We start from the raw sequence: 22,567 nt of genomic DNA, 5'->3' as shown, positions 1-22,567 counted from the left end.
CGCGCTTTCGCTGCCTTCAGCCATCGAAGCCCAAAACGAAAAAGTAGTTTGGTTGGTTGGTTGGATCCGGAACAAGAATGGCGCGCACCCACTCTGGCGGATTGGCCAAGTCTTATTCTAGTGTCGCTGTTAAAGGAGCTTAGTAATTAGTTTGAAACCAAGGGAAAATAGGGTACAGTGATGCTAACAATTTTGGAAGCTCTCCAGACATACCTTGTTTTTCCTTTCCTTTTGCATTACCAAACTTGTCAACACTGCAAAGGTGGCCACCGGCGTGGTACTAATTTAATCATTCGTTCTTGAGGATGGCGTAGAGCGGACAAAATACAATGTGGTTTTGTTAATGTTGGTTTTCAAATTAGAGCAAAATGGCTGACTTATCTCAAATGAAGTGCATTATGCAAATAGAACCATTTTTGTTCTATGCAAAGTAAATGGGCACGACAATTGAAAAATGGGTTGTTCAGAGGCAGAAATACAGCACCCGACATTCCGAATTTTTAAAAAATGGGTCATGCTTGCGATTAAAAAAATATTTATCAACCAAACGTCAAGTCGTTAACGCATGTGACAGTATGCAAAAACTCTACACAAAAAAATCTGCGGTGATAGCGGAAGTACTTTGTGTTGTGTAGAGGTAAATGTTTCATATTTCGCGCGATTTGTCCAACGTGTAGGGCTGAGATGGCGTGAAGCTAGTCGTATTGGCGTACGCATTAAACTAGAGGAGCCTAAGAATTGGCTCCTGCTGTTTACTTCGGGAGGGCCGGGCAGTAGCGCGCCGACTGCGTTTTAACTTAGCGTTGAGTCATTTCTTGATACGAGGCGAGGGGAATAGCCATCTACAACCAGTTATCGCACGGTGGCCGGTAGGCCAAAACTCGAGCTATCGCGTGTTCAATGACGTTGCGAAGCATGAGCTGGCGTCCACATCAAGCTAGGATTTTATTTAGAAATCCTGCCGTTTAGAAAGCTGCGACAGGCCTCCTGCAAGCCACGATGACCATTTCGGCTGATGTGCGCGGCATCACCAAGAAAAACACCACTTCCTCCACCTAAAGAGTTGTTGTGGCAATGGTCAGGTGTTCAGTAATTGTCATCACAACAGCCTTTATGTCTCCGATTAAGGGCACGGCTCGCCACGTCCGTGTAGACTTGCCAGTTTTCCGCAAAGTTTCTCCGGGGCTCTGGCTCTAGTCGCTTACATTCCGTGGTGCAATTAGCTGCACATTTGTCAGTAGCTGGGCAGAGCATGCATTGCTTTACGTCCAGAACAAGAGGCCTTGCACGCAGCACAACGCCTGCTATTCACTGTATGCTCGATCACCTTTTTCGTGACAGACGGCTGCAGCTGCAAGGATGCCCGGAAAAACGAGGGGCTTCAGAGTTCCAAAAGGAACTTGAAAGTCGCTTCTTTTTCTTTTATAGAAAATAAATGCAGCTTACACGGGTTAAACTCCTGTCCCATTACAAGTTTGTTTTTGAGGCTTTCATTTGTTCGTACATTTGTTTATTATTTTATTGTTATGATATTTTGCTTTGTTTATGAACCAAAAAAAAAGGATTTCTGACTAAGGTAGAACTCGGGGCCAGTTGGGCATAGATTTTGAAGTGGGAACCGGTGTTAAGACGCTACACAAGGAGGGAATACAGACACGGGCTGCGCTGAACTTTTGGTTTTCTCAGCGCTCTTATAACAATTGATTCTCACGAATCCGTTTTGCGGGCTTCGCTTCCAAGAATGCACTGTACTGCCTTGAGACGAATGGCCTTACCGCATTTAAATGCGAGGATCACTGTGTTATAACATTAAACTTAAAAAAAAAAAACTTTTGGACTGCGCAGACTGCGCACACCGGAAAGCATCAAAAATTCCCCCGCATTTCCCCGAGGGGGAGAATGTGAAAGTGCGAATGCACGGTTGTCGGCCCGCTTGCGGCGCTTGCGCTCGGCCCCCGCAGCCCACCGCCTCGCCGCCTTGTCTTCCGTCTCTTCCATCGGGTTTGTAGTATCACGTGTACACCACGCAGTTATCAAGCCGCTATAACGCCGCTGAGTCGCCAACGCACGCCGCTGACGACGTAGTTTGAATGCGTTAAAGATATAAGGCGCGTCAGTAACACTGATATCAGCGTCGCGTCCATGGCTTGGTCGGTAGAGCGTCGCGCTGCGGCCGCGAAGTCCTGGGATCGAAACCTGGCGCCGGATGCTGTTTCTTTTTTAAATATAGAGGAGCACTGCGGACGCCGCCGCCGCCGCCGACGCCGCCGCCGCCGCCGGCGGTGGATGGTTTGGGGTCGCTTATAAAGTGCATTCGCACTTAAAATATAGTTTTTATGCGTATAAAGAAACAGGAGATTCTCTTGTGCGCTCTTGTGACCCCCGTCAAGAGGGCTCGAAGGAACCGACCTTGCAACTGCCAGCAGCGCATCTAAGTGCGGGCAGATAACGTCGCCAGGCACGCAATGCGCTGCCTTGACGCGGTGACTCGCCTTACAAGGAAGTCACACAGTTGTGTCGGTGGCTGCTACAGCCGGCACCCACTTGCACAAACCAGTGTCCAAATACCTTATCGGGTATTTCGACACTGGGTGCACAAGTCTTAATAATATCATCCTTTGGCACCAGAGACACCGCCTACTCTATGTTTTATACCAATTGCGCGTTTCTGGAGTGGGTAAGCGATGACTCGGGATATTGCGGTTCTTTTTATCCTTTGCTGGATCCACCCTGGGCAAGCTAACTACGTTTCTTGCCACCCGATGTTTGAGTAATTGCCATACCTAATTAAGATTGTAGTGACACAGGAGATTTCCAGGCTTGTCGGTTGCTTTTATATTGGGCAAACACAGAAGCTACGGACGGTATTGTGTGATACTTGGTCGCCGACGGCACGCCTGCTTCTGCGAATAACATTTCGTGTGGGCATGTGAACTCATGGATGTCTTCACAGTAAACGTATAGTAAGTACCACAAAGAAAGCAAGAACAAAGGTCAGGGACCGAGAGAGATGGACTTTCAACAGTTTCTAAAGGGACCCGGCAACACTCTGGGCAGTGCAAGTAAACCTGCGCTACGCTTAGCTTACACTACCAGAAATACCTGAACCAAATATTACACGTGCACGTGAAGCGGTGAGCGCGCAAATCTCCCTGAAAGACGCGGAAAAACCAACCGCGCTTTCTTCAGTTCTCCTCATTATGCACCGTTGGCATGGCCTAAATTATGTCATTGAAGCCATGGCTGTCCGATCGGCAGTCACTGGTGAACTTCGCAGCTAATTTCCCGCATGTCCTGTGACGACCCGCCGTCGTCGGCTATATACGAACCTTTTGTATGTCTGAACTTGTAGGCACAGTTTTGTCGTTTCTTTTGTGTTTCGATTCAGTTCGGAATTTGAGTGATGAGCCCAATAATTCCCTTTCAACCAGATCACTCGACAACAAACGTTTATTGCTTCAAAAATGCCCTACCTGCCTGAGCGCGCGCGTGCGAGCAAGCGCCCATGCCTTCTTTTTTGTGGCATCAGACCGGAAATAGACCCCTCCTCGTTCTGGAGAAAGGGAGAAAACTCCCCTGCGTGTGATATATCGGAGGCCGCGGAAAAGACCTCGTCCATTCATTTGGGAATGCAAAGCACTTCGACTAAGCGTTCTGTCACGTTTTATAGGCCGCTCAAGCTCGGTACAAGGTGAACAGAATGAAAAGTTTGTAAATTAAAAAGCTTTCAAAATATTACCTTAAAGCTTTTAAGGTGTCATCACAGAAGCATTTAGAATTTCTGTGCCAGTTTCATCAAACTCCACAAATAAATAAAAAAAGTTGAATTCGAAAGCCACTTCCCCCCTCAATTATTCGATATTCCATTCGATATTCGACGCTAGATATTCGTATTCGATTCGAATTCGAAAAATTTGATATTCGCACACCTTAATAAAAAACCGCCAGCCGAATTTCGGCTGACGGAAAAAGTTAAAATAAGCATCAAACCTACACAGTTCTAGCACAGGTAACCATTCTAAACCGGGCATCTGCAACTTGTGCACTTTAAAGAGCAAACTAATACTTTTTGCGAAGTATTTGTTCACAGTGAGGGTATGAGGGTCAGCCTGGCGCACGGCCATCCTCCACCTACGAATGGCATGAAAGCCTAGAGCCATTATGAAGTCATATGGCGCACTGTTGTAACCTGGTATTCAAAGAAATCGTATGCCTTGGGGTGAAAGGAGCAGGTCTATCTTTTATGTACTTTGTAACACATTCCCGAAAAAGGTGGCGGCCCAACACTCCACAAAAACGCGCTCAACCGTTTCCGATTTGTTGCACAAAATGCAAGTTGTAGAACCAGCGACAAACCAACGCCGCCTGTATTAACATTGCCTGACGCGTCGCGCGCTTTTCAATGGGAAGGGTAGGTACACTTAGTTCAGGCACTGATCCGCTATGTGGCGCGTGCCGGCGGACATTTCGCCTTACGTCACTGCTCGCGAGTCGCGAACGCTGCACCCACTTCTACGACGTGTGTCTGTCAGCTTGCCTGTTGGGCTTCAAGGGCCGTTTCGCTTACATCTTAGCCGTGACGGGGCGCTAGTTCTGTGGCGCACTGGGGATCTCGTTCAACGTGTCGCTTGCTTCATACTTGCTGCATTTTTCCAAAGATAAAGACGGAGGCGGACTGAAATAGTCTAAGAACATACTGATTGTCGGGTAGACATATAGCTAACAGAAAAACGATATTTTCGGATGGGGCAGCCATTATTTTACTGATATTTTTCATTCTGGAGTATTTAGAGAAGAAAAAATTGCGTGCACGTTTTTTGTTCAGGCGCTTACTTCTACGATTACTTTCCAATAATATCACGTGCTTGTAAACTTCAGAAAATTATAGGAAACAAAAGGATAAGCAGCTGCGATCCCGCCACGTTGTCCGGGCGCTTCTACAGTATAGTCCTCAATTTTAGAAGTGCGTACCGATGCCGAGTGCGAACAGGGGGGTCAAAACAATACCTAAATGCGGAGGGGATAGAGGGGGGATGCCCCACTCAGAAAATATCAGGGCCTGTGATCCGAGTAGATAAGCGCGCAAAGCCGGCATCAGCCTGCGGCAGCGCAAGGGATTTTGCTTCGTGACAAAGGAAGTTTTATCAGTGACAGACCAAGACAGACAGGCATGGTGAAAAACAAGAAGGCGTAGGAGCGCCGCCTCGGGAACGCTAAACAAACTTTCCACTATTTTGCGTAGTTTCCGAGAAGCGGCGCTGGCTGGCGGACACGAAAGCACGCTGGAAGGCTATGGAGCGGGGAAGGGTAGGAGAGAGCAACAGGAGAGTGGCTGTTTGGGCATTTTTCGCTCACGCGTTAGGCACTGTTTATACAGGCGGCGTTGGACAAACACTCCTTTTTCGTGCATCTACATCCTAATGGAAAGGGTGCCAGTGTGTAGCTTAAAGAAAAAGGTTTTAACAGCTGCTGGGACAGCCATATTTTTAACAGGAGATAACACGTCCTGACCAAGAACAGATGTATAGGCTGATGGGTAAAGTGGCGAAGGTAACAATACATCCTTCATGTCTTTAGTAACTGCCTTTCTTAACACAGTGGCTAGGTGCTCGGTTGAAAACCGTACGGCTGGAAACCTGAAGGAATCTACAACGTTCTTCATACAGCCTTTATGGCTACTACATCTTTCCTTTGCAGACGAGACAAGAAACGTTGGCAACGCTTTTGACAGTACACTTTGTAAATTGTACGCAGAAAAGGGTCATTGGTATCCCGTAAAAACAAAAACTCGGTTAACAAGCTGGAGAATATAAAAGTGACACAACCCAACCCCGCCGCCTTCCTTAACTCGCCGGAAAAGATTGGTTCTACATGAACGCTCCCAAACTGAAAACGAGATGAACACGGCAAACACAAGATGTATTTTCTGAACTTGAACTCGCGAACAGTGAAGGACTTGCATCACGTACCACAGCTTCGCTAACAGAAAAAGGTTGCACACTGTGGCACGCGCGAAAACAGACAAAGCTCGACCTCCCCACTTTGCTGTCTTTTCGCGCAGCCTCACCGTTTCTTATTCCCAGTAATCGCGGCTATCCTGATAGCTGTGGAGGTGAACTCCGAGATAGCACACTAGTGTGAAAGACCAAGATACATTTTCAAACAGTACTGGTGCTGCCGCCCACTCCCGATGAAAAACACCACTCACTCTGACCAAATCAGTAACAGGACTCTTTGTAACGCAACAAAATTCATTTGTTATCATTATTGCTTTGCTGATGCTCTCCGTGTCGTCACAGAATACAGCCCGTCATCCACATATGTTAATAGTCTCATCTCACTCGAGTGGAGAAAAAACTTGCGGAAACCACCATCATTTTGTATGGCCAAACAAAAAGGTTTCGAAAAACGCAAAACAACAAGGGAGAGGCCGGGAATCCCGGTCACAGTGATGATAAAACGGGAACACTTTTGGATGCATGCTTGTTTACCATTAATTTTGTGAAACATTTACGATATGCCATACGTACACTCTTTTGCACAACATCCCCAACATTGACATAGTCCAAACCGCAGAACAATATTTTGTGACACACTTTATTAAATGCGTTCTCACAATGAATCTGAAGCATTGCTACTCGTTTTCAATATACATCCGAACACTGGAGAACACTGCCTGCGACATGAACATTGTTTATTATGCTTCTACCTCGTATGCCACATGCCTGATGCAGCCGTACTAGTGTTGTCGTTATTTCCTGTAATGTATTTGCTGTAATCTTCATCACTACTTTGTAGTCTGTATTGGCTAAGGCGATTGGCCTGTAGCCAGTTACAGACTGAAGTTTTGCCCTGTCGTCTGGCTCTTTAAATAGGACAGTATGCGTTCGCGAAAAAGAAAGCGGCAGAACGGCCACCTCGAACGCTTCACATAACACCCTATACAAAAATGGTGCTAGGATGTTTGAATACCTCTTGTAAAAAGCGGCACCCAAGCCATCCGGCCCAGGGGATTTGGCTCCCTTTAAATTGCCTATGGGGCTCTCTACTTCGCCTAATATTCTGGGTTCTTCTAATGTATTTTTAACATCGTCATCTAGCCGTGGCATAAAGCGAAGAAAGTCTTGTTTGAAGTCTTCGATACTGGGAATGGCAGGGCCGAAGAGTGTAGTGTAATGTTGTACCAAAGCATCTCCTATGACCTTTTTATCTCGGATAAGCTGTCCGCCTACAAGTATTTCATTAATCGTGTTGGTTTTAGAATAACGTGCCTCCTCACTTCACGCTCGTTTCGTTTCCGCCAAATAGTTTTCTGCTCTCGCTCGCACGGTCGCCCCCCACATTTTTGCTGATCTATTGCTTCTAGCTTGTTCCTTGTTGTACTGTCATCCCGGAAAGCGCCAGGTGTTTCGCATTCCAGCCTGAGCATCTCCCTCGAATTACGCTTCAGGTGTCTTTCGGTTTCCTTCTCTTTCCTTCTGAGTACAGTCCCCCTCTATATGGCGTTAAGCTTACAGTCCTGCTTGAACAATTCCCATTTTTCACAAACTTATTCCTTCAGCGTTTGTGTGTTTGCAAGAAGCTTCTTTTGTGGATTATATGAGTATCGTCCTCCAAAAGCTTTACGCTTAACTTCCACAAATCTCGAGTAAATTGCTTGTACCCTTCTGTCTGTCATCCCACGGAAAAAGCAACAAAAGGGTGATCACTAAAATAAACGTAGTTTACGCAATATGTTTCGGATGTGGAAGCCAGATCGCAAGAAATGTAAACCCTATCTGATCGCGCGTGGCTCGCTCCCTGAAAATCCGTAAACCTCAACGCATTTTCTTTTCCTGCGCAGTGTGAAACATCGAAAAGTTCACGCTCTTCAAGTAATTCACAAAGAATTTGGGCACTCTTATCCGCTCCCTGCCGTGGTCCATTTCTATCTCTTCCCCTCGCAAACACAATTGAAATCCCCAACTTAAACAATTTGTTCTTCCGCTCTTAATTGTTGACGGAAACTTTAAAAAAAAGGCCCCTCTTTCTTGAACGACGTTTCTAGCGTAGACATATAGGGCACGAAATTCACCACCACAGTATTCAAAATCGCAAAAAAGTAACCTTCCTATTTCACACGAAGAAATTGTTTGTATTTGAATAGCAATATCATTTGTAACAGACAGACAACACCCTCCTGACGTGCCAACCACGTGGCTGACAGACACTAAACAGGTTTTGAAAGTGCTTTATTATACTGGTGGTGCAGTTCCCACATTCGAGTTTTGTTTGCTGAACCACCAATATATATATTTCTTTTTCCAGCATAATCTGTTTCAGCTGGTACAACTTGCGCCTGTCTTTGGAAACAGAAATGGCGCTAGGCTCCACATCGCGAGAGCAACAGGGACAATGCCATCGCTTAAATTTAACGACTCTCTACGAAGCAGCATCCAAAAAGACATGATGGCCTGCGCCTTTGACAAATTACTAAGCGATTCACAAAAGGGGAAAAGAGAGAGAGAGTAAACTTGATTAAAGAAAAAGAGCCAAGTGGTCGGTTTCCTCAGTCCAGGACCCCGTTGGAGCGTCCAGCCGTCTCATCCCGGTGAATCAGCCGAAGCTGTTCTTCGGCGCTCAAGCTGGCCAGTTCTCCTTCCCACTGCTCAACCGAGGGGTAAGAAATCGCGGAAACTGAGGGGTTGAGCTGGCACTCCCACACCATGTGGTATAGAGTGCAGGGTGCTTTGCAGAATCGACACTGCGGGTGGTATTGCGTAGGCCAGATAAAGTGCAGCTTGGTAGGATGGGGAAAGGTGTTTGTTTGCAGGAGACGCCAGTAGCGCTCCTCTTTCTTGCTGAGAGAGGGGTGTGCAGGGGGAAGCGTTAGCCGGGCTAGCCTGTAGTATTGCGTCACCTCCTGGAATGATGTCAAGGGGATGGCCGTCTCTAGCCAACTCTCTCGCGGCGCTCGGAAGGTCAGACCTCGAGCAGTCTCGTGGGCAAAGACATTGCCACGGAGAGAAGTGTGAGCGGGTGTCCAGACAACCAATACCCTTTTCTTTGGAGGGTTCTGGCTTAAGATCTTCATTGCGGTGTGTGAGATGCGGCCTTGAAGGTAGCTCCTACACGCTGACTGAGAGTCCATGATGACTACTTCCGCAGGTGTTTGCGTTATCGCCAGTGCTATAGCTACCTCTTCGGCCTGTAGCGTCGTTACTTTCGTGAGAGTGAGGCTCGTGACGTGGCTGTCTATCTTCCCTGAACAACTACATTAGGGACAACTTCTTCAAAGAACCCAGAGAGCGACACAGTAGAGAGCACATGGGCCATCCTTCCTGCTTTGCAGGAAGTAAGAAGGCACTTAAGAAACCTGAATACGCACGACGCACAGTTATTGTAGCGAAACGAAGCGCTCTTCCAAGGCCTCCAATAAGTTATAGTTATAACTGCACCATCGGCGATAAGTTAACACACACAATAAAAACAGAGAAAGCAATGAAAACAAACAAAAAGAAAACCAACCAACCCCATTTCTGGAAAAGCAGAGATGAGAATTCCCGGCGTCTCCCCCGCGCTCGAGACGCCTGGAACACATAGCAGTCTGCTGTGACCACACCTTTGAAACTTCCTTCCCACCTTCTCGCCACCCCACACTGCCGCACTTGTAGCGGCGAGTCATCAGTCCGGTCACTTCCCCTTGGGTTTGTCCGGTGGAATATTTGCCTTTGGTTTAAATGCAGGGCGTCTCGTTAATCGCCCCACGCAGCTTGCCTCTGCGACGCCTCTTTGCTTGTCCCCACCGCTTTCCCTTGCACGATTTCCTGACACGGCACTTGTGCCTGGGGTGTCGTGTTCGTCTTGCCCCTCAACGCTCATGTTTGTTATGTGTGGCTACGTGCTGGCGTTAGACGCCTCGGCGAAGGAATCTTGTTCCTCGGTGGTTTCAGGGTTTTCCCTAGCTCTGAAGGCAGGCTGCGCTTCGGCAGGACGACGCGAGCTGGTTCAGAGGGCGTCGCCTCCTCGGCTGGCAACTCTACCTTGCCCCTTGCAGCCTCCCCTGCTTCCTCTGTGTCCATGATGAACTCGGACGTCTTCTCGTACCCTCGTGGTCCTGTGACGCTCGCGTAGGTGCGAACGAATCCGCTCTCCTCGTGGCCCAAGCGGCGACAGAGATCTCAGCGGGGCACCTTACACTCGCGTCGAATATGTCCTCTCCGGTGACAGCGGAGGCAGAGAGGCGCATGCCCGGGCACCACGATAAGGGCTTGCTCGCCGGCGACGTGTACCTGGTGCGGGATGTCATCCACACTGAAGCCCCACTTCAGCTGTACGGGGACCAGGCGCGTAGTCGAGAGCTTCGCGGGGCAGCATGGCACACGCCATCGAACCCGGGTCACTTCCGTGACCCAGCCGAAAAGCCCCAGGGCTCTTCGCACTTCGTCGTCGGAGACGTTGTGGAGCACCCAAATGAGCTTTAAGCGGACGTCCTGGTGGCGCGGATGGATGACGAGGCAACGCAGGCCCTTGACGTGGAGTTCCTCGGCAGAAGCAAGTTTCTTCGCTGCTTCGGGGTCCTTGAAAAGAAACCGCCCACAAATGGTTCATCTGGACTCCCCCAAGGCGATAACCTCAAGGAACTATTCCAGACGAACCGATGTATCGCGGAATTCTTCGAACTTGTAAGGCCCGGCTCTCGAATCGGCCTGCGAAAAAATCGTGTTAAGCACAGATGGTCCGGACGGCAGTTGTGGCAGCGTAACTTGATAATCCTGGGCGTTATGAAAACCGGTTGACCTGTTACAGCGGGCCGATAGGCCCGTCAAAGCCGCTCCTTCGACGTAACTCGGCAGTCTGCGTCCGCACTGCGCAGTAGCTAGAAGCAGAATCGAGAGCTACGAACCTACGCGGAGACGGGTGAGACAAATGGTGCACTCGTCGAGCACATCTTTGGGTTTACCCCTGCGCTGTCGCTGAATTCCACGTGATAACGTCCCGGAGCCTCTCGCACCGCTTTGCACTCCGCCCATGACACGTGTAGTGGTCGTGTGCGGGCCTTGCGGATGCGTTAGCAGTTATAAAAATTAAATAAAGCTCACACCAACGCATGGCATGTGACTTCTCCTCCGTCTCTGCCACTGATCTTTTCGTCCCCGTCGGCGGCGGCAGAGACAGAGGAGAAGTGAGATGATCTAACACCGGGTTTGAGCTTCCTTTCTTTTAAAAAAAAAAATAGTTTCTACTAATGTGCTTCACAAATCCAAGTAAGCCAACCACCGTTCGTGAATCATGCATTGCTTTAACCTTAGCAAAAAATATCCTATTGAAGCAATAACGAGTGTGGTTACGTGCATTTCACTTGTCTCTGATTGCACTGTTTGTACAGCCACGCGTGTGAATCCAAGTTACGTCGCATGGGTAATCGTTGTGGGCGTCGTTTACAGCTTCGCTTTCCAACCACTTTCACAGGGTGGAATGGCACGCATTTTTTTGCTTTTGGTATAGTCTTGCTATGTGTCGCAAGGCAATGAGAATGGACCGCGGGCTGCGTGCTTCGTCCTGTTTATCTTTTCAAGTGCAATGCACTTCTTAAGCGACCCTGAACCTGCGTCCACCGGCGATGTCCGCGCACGTGGAGATGGGCGCGCGCAGCCTGGCCGCTGACATAGCACATACCCACGTGGGGGATTGGCCAGGAATCTCCTCATCTTCCTTGGCAACGGGGGGAGATGGGCGCGCGCTGCCTGGCCGCTGACATGGCACATACCCACGTGGGGGATTGGCCAAGAATCGGGCGTGAGAATGGCTAATGCACCTGCTTAAAGGAGTACTGACACGAAATTTCAAAGCTGAGATCCGCTCTAGCAATCAACTACAACGACAACACAAATAGGTGTCTGTGAATAAATGCATCTTTCTTTCTTTGTAGTTGTGTGTGTGTGTGTGATCTCTTTCGCGAACATTACCGAACCGCGCAAATTCAACTCGTGCATTCGCACTTTCACATTCTTCCCCTCGGGGAAATGCGGGGAATTTTTTTCTTTTTGCATTCCTTGTATGAAAAGGTGCTCGAAAAGTGCGTCTTCCTGTTCATGTTTTCTGATTGATGCTAAAAAAAAACGCCGTTCATTTTTTCTGGGTTCCATTCTTTCGAATGTGCACGCTATATCAAGCTCGTGGAACGCCACGGAAAGCGTTAGCAATGGGTGAGCAGCTGTGGACACTTTTTTTGCTTACGATATCCGGTTGGTGCACGGTTGGTGGGCGCCGGCCCCATGCGTGCTTTCTTCAGCCTAGTCAAGTAGCACTTTCGCATTAAAAACTGCTATTTGGGCACACCATTGATCCCACTGAAAGTGTGCCCTTCCCTGTGTTTGAACGGGTGAAAACTCAGCACAACGGACTGAGAAAAATGCGATCGAACAAAGATGGCACACCCCGCAAACGCGTAAGAAGCGGAGATAGGGGGTTTAAATGCAGCGCCAGCTGTTGCAGTTGTATCGGAAATACCTAAAAAGGCTAAACAAGCAATAAAAAATTCGGCACGCGGTATCGGCGAGCATGGGCAGGCCGCTATCTACACAGCTTGCTGGCGGGAGGTTTCCAGCGTTTCTTTTGCGAGGACGCATTCGGCAGAGCAGTTGTTCTTGCTTACATCGTTTCGATGCTGCTGCAGGCTTTTCGTGAAGCGTCCCGACTCTCCCGTGTACACGTACTGGCAATCTGCACAAGGTATGACGTAGACAACTCTCGGATGCCTCTCTTGTGGCAGGTTTTCCTTCACGTTCACAAGTTCATGCCTCAGTTTGCGAGACGGCACATGCGCTGCTTGCACGTTGTACGAGAGGAGTATGCGCGACGGAGCCTCGCTGATGCTAGGCACGTACGGAATTTCCGGGCGCTCTTGACGTTGGACGTTGACAACATGAGCAGGGCGAGTGCGCTGCCGCTGAACAGAGTCGATGAACGCCTGATAGTAACCGCACGATGAAAGCTCGTGGCGTACTCGCGTGTTGTCCGCCACCGGGTCCTCAGGCTTATTACAGATCCTCTCGCCTTTGCGGAGAAGGGAAGCGACTACAGAACGCTTATGCACAGCTGGGTGCACCGAATTAAATTGCAGGTACCAGCTGGTGCGCATTTTTTGAACACCGTAAAGGACTGCTTCACACCGTTACGCGTTGCCAGGACGTCTAGAAATGCCAGACATCCGTCGGCCTCTCCTCAGTAGTGATTTGGATGGCCGCTGTGAAAGACGGTAGGGAGTCCTATTGCATCACAGAGAAGCGCGTAAACAAACTCTCAGCAGACAGGTATGCATATCTCCCCTTTCAGTAAACCAATCGCAAAAATCTAGGCTCTACCATAATATATTAATAATAGTATATTTATATCAGAAAAAGTAGATATAACATTCCAGTCAACTTAAGCATTGATGCCTGTGAGAGGGCTGGGCATCCCAACTTCGTGCTGAGTGCGTGTACCTATTCCTTTTAGAAAATATACAAAAATAAGGTGGTGGAGGCAATTTCTGGTGGCTGAAAAACAACTATATAAAAACAAAGTAATGAATGAGGCAAATAAAAAAAATTGGTAATGCTAACATATACTATCCCAATTTAAATACACAACTTGTTATGAAACTGGTAGAATATGAGCATTGAAAATGTACGAGTGTCTGGAAAATTTATCAAGAATTCTGGGTTAGCCATAAGAGACGGAAAAATGTAATTTTTTAATACGATGACAGGTAGCGTCTACTTCAAGTTTATTAAAAAGAGAAGGTGCATAGGAGGAGCGTGTTCTGCTTCGCATCATTAGTGGAAACACGGGAATTATGTATGGTAGCGAAGACGACGGGACATTCCCTGACAGCGCCATTGTCGTGCATTATCGTGGATCTTCATCACTGCCGTGCTTTTGGCACACCTCATCTATCATCATCAGAAGGAGCTTGTGAAGAAGAGGTGCAGCTGGCTCGGCATCACCCCTTGTCTACTGACTGCTTCCTCGGTGTTCCTGAGCACCAATAAACCCTTTAACAGTTTGGTAGAGGTGCGGGGTACATCCCCATACCGACATTCAAGCATTGCCCGCCTCTGCTCCTGATGCGTTTTCCTGAGGGTTCCTGGATTGCGTCGGCTTGCCCCAGCCCAGGAGCTTCATGGACACGTCCACGTCCCCAGCTCCGTGCCCCCAGCCGACGAGTCGCCGCGACTAGCCGAGAAGTAACCCGCCGTGACCAGAACTGACGACGATTCCGCTCCACCGCCCAGTACACCGCCGCATTTCGAAGGGCCTTCGGCGTTTCATCTGCTTTGGCGGGAATCACTGTTCGTGGTTGGTGGTGCATCGAGCTCATCCCCTTCATCCGTGGCGGCGTGGACTTCCTCACTGGTTATAATCATCTCATTTGTCATTTCACGTACTCGCCCATCCACTGAGCGTAGAGGTCTGTTTTAAATACGGCGTAGAGGTCTGTTTTATGTTGTGAACTGTAAAGGCATTTAAAAAATAAGGTTGGCAACGTGCATAGAAGATGAACTGTTCATTGACAAGCCGCATTTCTTATTGATGCATGACTAAATCTTTCTGTTCTCCGTGAATGAGTGTTCCACAAGAAATGCTGCGTGATAATATTTTTATTGATTTAATATTGCCACGAACCATGTTTTGAATTTGTCTGTTTATGTTTTGTTTTTGCCGACCAGCTGCGGCGGGCTACGTTATCTGTGTTGGCCTTCGGCCAAGCGAAGCGCATGTTCTATGTGTGACATATGTGATGCCTTTGTGACATGTGTGATGCCTTTAATGATTATTTTGTTAGCCGAAGGACTGAATATGCTGCCCCGCCAAATGAAAATTCATATTTTTATAACAGTAATTGCATGTTTATTAACCCAGTGACATGCTCTGAAGTTTATTCTGTTTTTATGAACATGAAAAATTCTCAAAGCCGGGATGCAGATGACGTCCAGATAAAGCCGGTGAAATACGTCCTCGATGTATTAACCCCAGTACTTACAGACATCTTTAACATCTGCCTTAATTCAGGCGTTTTTCCCACCGAAATGCAAAAGACAAAAGTGTCCGCACTCTTCAAAAAGGGGGACAGGAGATGTGTGTCAAACTACCTGGCCGTGTCAATATTGCCGGTATTTTCTGTAGGCCTTGAAAAAATCATTCCAATTCGGATGGCATCATTTTGTGAAACTCATAAATTAGTTTCTGATGATCAATTAGGTTTTGTAACACACAAATCTACGGAATTAGCACTACTTCAACAAAAAGAATGCGTATTACGCTCCTTTGAAGAAAAGAAAGTTGTTCTAGGCGTGTTCATAGTTTTTTCTCAGGCATTCGATTGCATTAATCACAACATACTTTTATCAAAACTTTATAGGTATGGTTTCCGCGGTTGCGTTCACTCTTTACTCGCCTCTTAATTAGCCAATCGTACACAGTATGTTTGCATTGACACCCACAAATCATCTGTTAAGCGTATAATAGCTGGCGTCCCACAGGGTAGTATATTAGGACCCTTGTTGTTGAATTTATATATTAATGATATTTTAGGCTTATGTAAACAAGCGAAGTGCATTTTGTATGCCGATGATATGAGCATACTTTTTTCGTTGGACTCGTCAGACCAGATCGGAAGGAAAACTAACGCTGTCTTGCAGTCTGTTCAATGCTGGTCAATTACTAATCGATTAAAAATAAACGCAAATAAGTCTAAAGCTATACTGTTTCGACCTAGAAATAAACAAATCATTGTTCCACAGTATGTTAAATTTGGTTCTGACGCAATAGAAATTGTGGAATGCCTGAAGGTATTAGGAGTGTATTTCAGTAGTCACCTTACTTGGGATGACCACGTTAATACTGTAATTATAAAATTGTCTCGCATTGCAGAAATTCTTAGCAAACATCGTCACTTAATTCCGCTTAAAGTTAAGTTACTGCTTTATAAATCTTTGTTTGAATCTTATTTAAATTACGCTCACCTAGTTTGGGGAACTACTACACTTGCTAATAAAAACAGACTTCATGTACTACAAAAAAAATCCTTACGTTCCATTTGGAATCTCAGCTTCTCGGCCCACACCGGTCATTTATTCCAGAAATACTACATTACCAACATTTTCGATCTTTATAATGTAAGATTAGCTCTTATCTTTAAGAAAGAACTAGCGAAAAATTGCAAAAGTTTATCTGAGCTGGCCTGCCTTTGCCCTAATTCGCCTGTGTACACTTGCAGAAACACTGAACGATGGCACGTGCCCACCTTTCGTACATCATACGGTCTGCAAACTTTATCTAATACTTTACCGCGCTTACTGAACAAACTGGAAGCACGAAATATAGATATGACACGTACTTCCAAAAAGGAAGTGTGTAGATTGATAGCGTCATTCTGGTAATGTTTCTTTTTTTTTCTTTACGTCGCCCATCTTGTTATCGCCAAGCTAGCACGTATCAATGCTGCCTTGCAAAACACTTCGTTGCGGGCCTTCCTTTAATTCTTCTCTTCTTTGCTACTCCAATTTTTCGGGCCTTTAATAATTAGCATTACTGTTTTTCCTATGTGTAACGCTTTAATGAATTATACATCTCACTGTGGGTAATGCCCTGATTGGTGTAACCATTTTTCTTGAAGTGCTTATTCCTGTTCTGTTGTATGCATAGCTCATATGTATACTTCTTTATCACTTTTTGTTTACTGGTGCATTTTTTTGTAAACTGACACTATTTGCATTTTGTATGTTTCAGTATGTGCCTCGTCGTTTCTCTTTTTCTTATTTGTCTTTTTTTCTGAGAAAAAATATGATTTTCCTGTAGTGTTCTCATGTTTTTCGAATACAATGTCGTATCTTTGTTTAGTTGTTAGCGTGCATATATATATATATATTTTTTACTTTGCATATCCTTGTTATCGCAATAGAATTGCGTTACTTTGGTGTGTTTTGTGTTTAATACTGTAACGGCTGTACAGCATGCATTTTTGCCGTCTGCTGTTGACGTTTGAATTGGGCTGACCTTCTCGTCAAGCTGCTTCTATGCAGCTTTTATCGTCAGCCTTCCATGTAAATAACGATAAATTGAAATAAAAGATACCTCACCTCCTCACCTCACCTATTCTTTATGTCGCACGCATTATTTCCTTTGATACAGAGAGTGTCACGAACTAACGTGACAAGCCTGGAATAATCTATGATCTTAGTGCTCTGTATGTACTTCGGCTGTTCGAGAAGCCCTCACGCCGAGAGATAAATGACCGCAGAGCAGATGCCGCGGAATTCGAATCACCGACGCTCGCATGCGCACGTCACTTTGGTGACTGCTGCTTCGCCGCCTGTGTATTCTTTGAGTTGTTAGGTGAGCACAAGTTCACTCCAGTAAGCTTGTTTTCCTTGAAGACAACTGCGTCGTCTTTGTCTTTGTGAGAATATGTTTAGTTGGTATTGTGAGGCATCAGCGTATATAGTTAACCCGTACAGTACTATGGATTCTCCGGATGATTTGTACAGCATTTTTAAATTAAGCTGTCGAATGTAAATTGTGAGGACTAGAGTTAACTGCAAACTACCGGTAAGTGCTTTACGACTTCTTGGAGGTGTGTATCCCAAGCAAATGTCTCAACGGAAATTAAGACTAGACACGCTACTGGACAGTACTTGACAGTGGCAGCCGCTGTCCTGTAGATAACTAGGCCTTGATAGTGTGAGTGGGTTGTGGGTTGTGAATGCAAATTAGATTTGTTTTTGACTTGGTAATTAAAATAAAATTACAGGACCACTTGTCGAGAAAATAGCATATATCAGTTCGAACAATTCTTCCGGCTTCCTTATACGTATTACTCGGATATTCTAGGACCGTGGGGCCAGTCAACACGTAAAGATGGAATTTGAGTGGCATAATAACAAGATCTTTCACAAATAATAAACAAAAGGGGCCCGCGCACAGATCCCTGCCTAATACAAAAAATCACTACCGTGTTTTTACTTAAAGAAATACTTACTTTGACGCGTTGTACTCGATTGAAGAAATGATTATCAAGGAACAAATAAAGGCGTCTGAATGCAGCAGCATACAATTTGTGCAATAGTAATTAATGGTAAACGGTATCGAACTCCTTTTGAAAGTCTGCAAACAGCGAAAGAACAGTATTATTAACCGGTTCGTTGTAGATAAAGTCATTAAAGTCTTCTAATAGTGTGATCGTGGCTTTTCCGCTGGAAAAACCGAACTGCGCAGGATTTGGCAAGTTGTATATTGTACAGACGCACTTCACGTTCTTATACACAATTTTTCCCAGGATGTATGTTATACAGGAATGTATTGCAGTTGGTCAATAGTTACAGAAATACCACTTGGTTCTCTTTTTGTGTAGTGGCCTAACCATGCTCCTTTTCACCGGACCTGGTATTTTACAAGTTCGCATAAGCTTTCCATTAGCAGAAGCAATCATCATTTTTACATCAATCCTTACAATTCTCGAACGAACGAATTCAAATTTAGGTTCTTCCCTTCAACCGCTGGTAATTAAAACCGGTTGCTCAGCGATTTACGTTCCCTTCTACTGGAAATATTTATTCCTGTCCTTTGTGATTTGTCTTGATTATGTTTTTTGCATTGGTATGTTGCTGTGTTGTATGATTAGTTTTGTTCTGTTCAGTGTTCACTCCTCCCATAGATTCGGGTCCGCACAATGTACAAATGAATGAATAAATAAATAAATAAATAAATAAATAAATAAATAAATAAATAAATAAATAAATAAATAAATAAATAAATAAATAAATAAATAAATAAATAAATAAATAAATAAATAAATAAATAAATAAATAAAAGAATAAATAAACAAACAAACAAACAAACAAATAAATAAAGTAAAATGAATGCATTTTAAAGGAAGTGCACTACCTTTTATCATCTGCTGTAAATTATGAAAAATGTCTCGTTCTTATTTGATCCATTCTTGGCGATTTCATTAAGCGCATTGTTTTAATTGTATCCCAAAGCTCCCGTTCCTTAGTAGTTCCCAATGAAGAAAATTAGTAAGCCGAATGAACATGCTGAGCTTAAGGGTAGGTAAGAAGTAATCGTGGCTCATACTGATTCCGAAGCTTATTCACATTTTCCACAAAATGGGCATTGAAATTTTCGGGTAACTCCGGATCAGCAACATGTAAAAAATGTTTTGTTCAAAGTGTTGCAAATATTTCTCGCGGGAGCCCTTCCCAAGGTGTTCTTCCGACCCGACTTTTCTTTGCAAATATTTTGTAAACCTGCCGAAAATTCAAGACATTGCTTCCAAATTCCCGGATATATTAACGCAATGCAGGAAAAAACCTTACAATAATTTTCAGTGTACCGTGAATGTGCTCATGTGGACGCTTACATTTTCCAAAATTTCAGTTACTTGTCCTTGTACAAAGCCCTCCTTGCAAGAAGAAAACGTGTGTAAATCTGGACGACGAAGCTTTTTGGTGGACGATGGCTGAAATATTATTGGTGGTAATTTTTCGAGCGGAGCTTGTATTGGCTCATTTGCGCCACTATTGTTGTTCGCCTAAAAACCCCTCTCCCTTCCTCCTCACCCGCAACTGTCACTTTTTGTTCGCAGCTTGCTTGTGCGGGAAATGGCGCGCAGGTCACGCCACAACAGCTCGTTCCGTAGGTGTCACCACATAAAACCCTGCTCCTTGTGATTATCTTCACTCTGTCTAGTCGCCTGTAGCTCTCGCTCCTTCGCAGAGCAAGCGGGCACGTTCTGTGCGCAGTGCGTCATTTCACATCGCAGGCACACTCTGAAGAAGGCGCGTCCACAGAGAAAGGAATACTAATAAGAGATCAGAGAGAACACTCCCATATAACCCTGCGGCCGAATTGACTGCAGCAGACCGAGCGGCTATACAAAAGAACTAACTGCTTTCTCTTTTGGCTCGGCGGACACCAATTTTAGCGGGAAGTTTGAATGGCTGGAAAGCGCTACTCACGCCGACGTGCATCTGAACAGTATTGCCACGCTTTCGTGACTGGGTTGGAGCGTTTATTTGATGGTATCATCTCAGAGTGGGGACGGCATGATTTTGAGAGAGAAATAAACCTTCGAAATGCGAAAATGCCAATTTTAAGTACCGTTGCAGATGATTATGACTAAGTTTTTTTGTGTGATCAACCTGCTTTCACACCGCGTAAAGGAGACATTTCATACATGAAGAAATATTTATGGCATGGCAGTAAATGCAACGGCAAATCGAAAGTGTCGCCATTATCTGGAACACAACCATAAGAACAAACAGTGAGTAATATAACACACCTAGGAAGTAACCCCGAGTAGTGAAAGAAAAAATAGGTTGGCGGGAATACAAAATATGTAACAAGTAAAAGGACCCTAAGAGCACAACGGATTTATCTTCAATGGGGATTTAAAACGCAGAGAATCCAAAAGAATCAGCCCTCTGTTGTTTTATTTGGGCTACGGCCTCCTAGGAGTTTATATGAAGTGGCACTCATGCACTAAATATAAGCCATACTAAAATATAAACACTGGGATACTCGGAAGTGTTGACGGCCACAATGTCTGCAGATCAAAGTTGTTTATACGGGCAATTTATTCAGTTAGGATGCGAAAGAAGGGAAACGAATTCGCCCTGTTTACCAAAAGGCTTTGATAGACTCGCTTAATTTATCATTAACCCCAGTGAGGTCTATTGTCTCTTTGTAACTACTAATCAGTAGTGATATTTGAGATAAAATCACATATGTGTGGGCATGAAAACGCAAAACGCCTAATAGATATACAAAATCTCGACTGTCTATTGTCCAATGGCAAGCGGGCAATTTCCCAAGAAGAAGGGTTAGCTTTCCAAAGTGTTGCTTTCCTAGTGAAGGGAAAGGGCGAGGCGGGGAGCTTTTAGGCACGTGTATGTAGTCAATCGACAGATACCAGGCTCCACGAAGGCACACAAATTCACGTCTTCCGCAGCCAATGCGAACACTCCAGTATAAAAAATTGGCAAGCAGTTTACGGTTGAGGTGTATGAGACAATGGCAACGCGTTACATGGTCACATAAGGTAGAGCAACATTTGAAGGACCACGTGCCACATTTTTAGCATTTCGAACACGCAGTCGAACACAGTTTGAACAGCGCTGCAAACGGGTGAAAAATTGAACTTGACATTACTCTGCTTTGCATCCAAACATTTCACAACCAGGCACCAGGCAATAAGAAATGCTACTAGCGTGCATTTCGCATCAGGGATGTTCCAAAATTCCCCATGTGCCATGACAGAGGTTAAAAATGTTTCTGCCGCGTACATCCTCGCGGATTACACCGCATATGCGTATACAACACGGAATTATACTGTTTATCTGCCTGTTTCACGTTGTTTTTAAGCAGCACATTATGAGCACACTGCGTATATTTGCAAGCTGTGCTTCGCCTGAAAACAAAGAGCCCGGAAAAGGACCACAGAGCAGCATAGTCGGTGTACACTGCATTCAAAACAGGTACATGTATTTACCCGAATGCGAGTACACTTTCACTTAAAAAAAACCCACCAGACTAGTTTACCCTTTTGAGGTGTTACACTAAGTACAGACGAGCGTCTAAGGCGTAGCAAGAGAGCCATCTTGGCTGAGGACGTTATGAGAGCACTTGACAACGCAGGTGAGGACACTGTTGTTTTCCATGCAAGTCACTCCAGCAATACACAACGCGTGCGGTGACAAATAACGATCATGACCTCTCACCGTGGCAATCTTGATATTGTAAGATATTTTTTCGTCGATGTGCTGCTTCACAGTTGTCGAGCTGAGAGCAACAATAATTTGAGTGGATTTAGGAGGATGGACGTTCTTGTGAGTGTTTTAACGAGATGAGGCATGCGAGAGATAAAATTCTCAGTGCTCCTTTCGATAAAGCTATATGCTCTTCAGTTGTTACTTCTAATTGATTGCGGATACTTGAATTTGATTTGCGGTTGCTAATGGGAAGGTTCAAAAGATAGCATATATTGGCATTATCCTCCAGGAGAATCAATAAAGCAGCAAGAAGCACTGCATGGAGAAACTGATGCAACTAAATAACACTGGGAAAACTGATGGCACGGGTATTTTGATAACCGCGTGTGAGCAAGATCCATGAAGTACTGTGCCATGAAGTGCTTGCAGCATGTCTGGTATGCTGAATTCCGTTGCTTTGTCACCTGGTTGAGTGTAGGCCACCGATGCTGTGGACCTGCATAGATGACTAAAAAAATAGTGTACAAACTTCGTTAAACAGAGCTGTTGCGTACGTTTGTGCATTTTGAGCGCTTGTCCTGTCGTTCTTTTTTGTGTCGTTGTCGAAGTCGCGCTCTATTTTTCAATGCGTACACAAAGTGTCCTCAATAACAGTGAACCTTCGAACAGAACTGCGAACAATCTGTAAATATCTTTACGACCAGTACTCAAGTATTGCCTCCAGCACATGCCACCTCTATAGTACATAAGAAATTGTGTTGTTCTATTCAGCGATCGTGTGGTCGCGCGATTAGCAACACTAAAAGAATGCCTGTATTTTTAATAGCGCG

General features: G+C 45.4%; 1 protein-coding gene and 1 long non-coding RNA gene across 2 annotated transcripts in view; one reads left to right on the top strand and one right to left on the bottom strand.

The window, feature by feature from the left end:
- LOC144168852 (uncharacterized) overlaps nt 1–9,588 on the bottom strand; it is a 223,233-nt gene extending 213,645 nt beyond the window's left edge. Inside the window, exon 1 of the long non-coding RNA XR_013322261.1 lies at nt 9,512–9,588. This is a non-coding gene — a long non-coding RNA (uncharacterized LOC144168852). The remainder of the gene's footprint in view (nt 1–9,511) is intronic.
- A 2,908-nt stretch (nt 9,589–12,496) lies between these two features.
- The window catches only part of LOC144168849 (juvenile hormone acid O-methyltransferase-like), a 41,628-nt gene continuing 31,557 nt past the window's right edge, over nt 12,497–22,567 (top strand). Inside the window, exon 1 of the mRNA XM_077697836.1 lies at nt 12,497–12,714. Within this exon, the coding sequence (XP_077553962.1) occupies nt 12,647–12,714 (68 nt within the window). The 5' untranslated portion in view covers nt 12,497–12,646. The remainder of the gene's footprint in view (nt 12,715–22,567) is intronic.

The sequence above is a fragment of the Haemaphysalis longicornis genome, unplaced genomic scaffold (genome assembly GCF_048455015.1).
Source record: "Haemaphysalis longicornis isolate Haplotype H1 unplaced genomic scaffold, Haemaphysalis longicornis Haplotype H1 scaffold_2, whole genome shotgun sequence".
In the NCBI taxonomy this organism is placed as follows: Eukaryota; Metazoa; Arthropoda; class Arachnida; order Ixodida; family Ixodidae; genus Haemaphysalis; species Haemaphysalis longicornis.
Note: the sequence above shows the minus strand (reverse complement) of the source record. Positions and strands in the feature narration are given on the sequence as shown.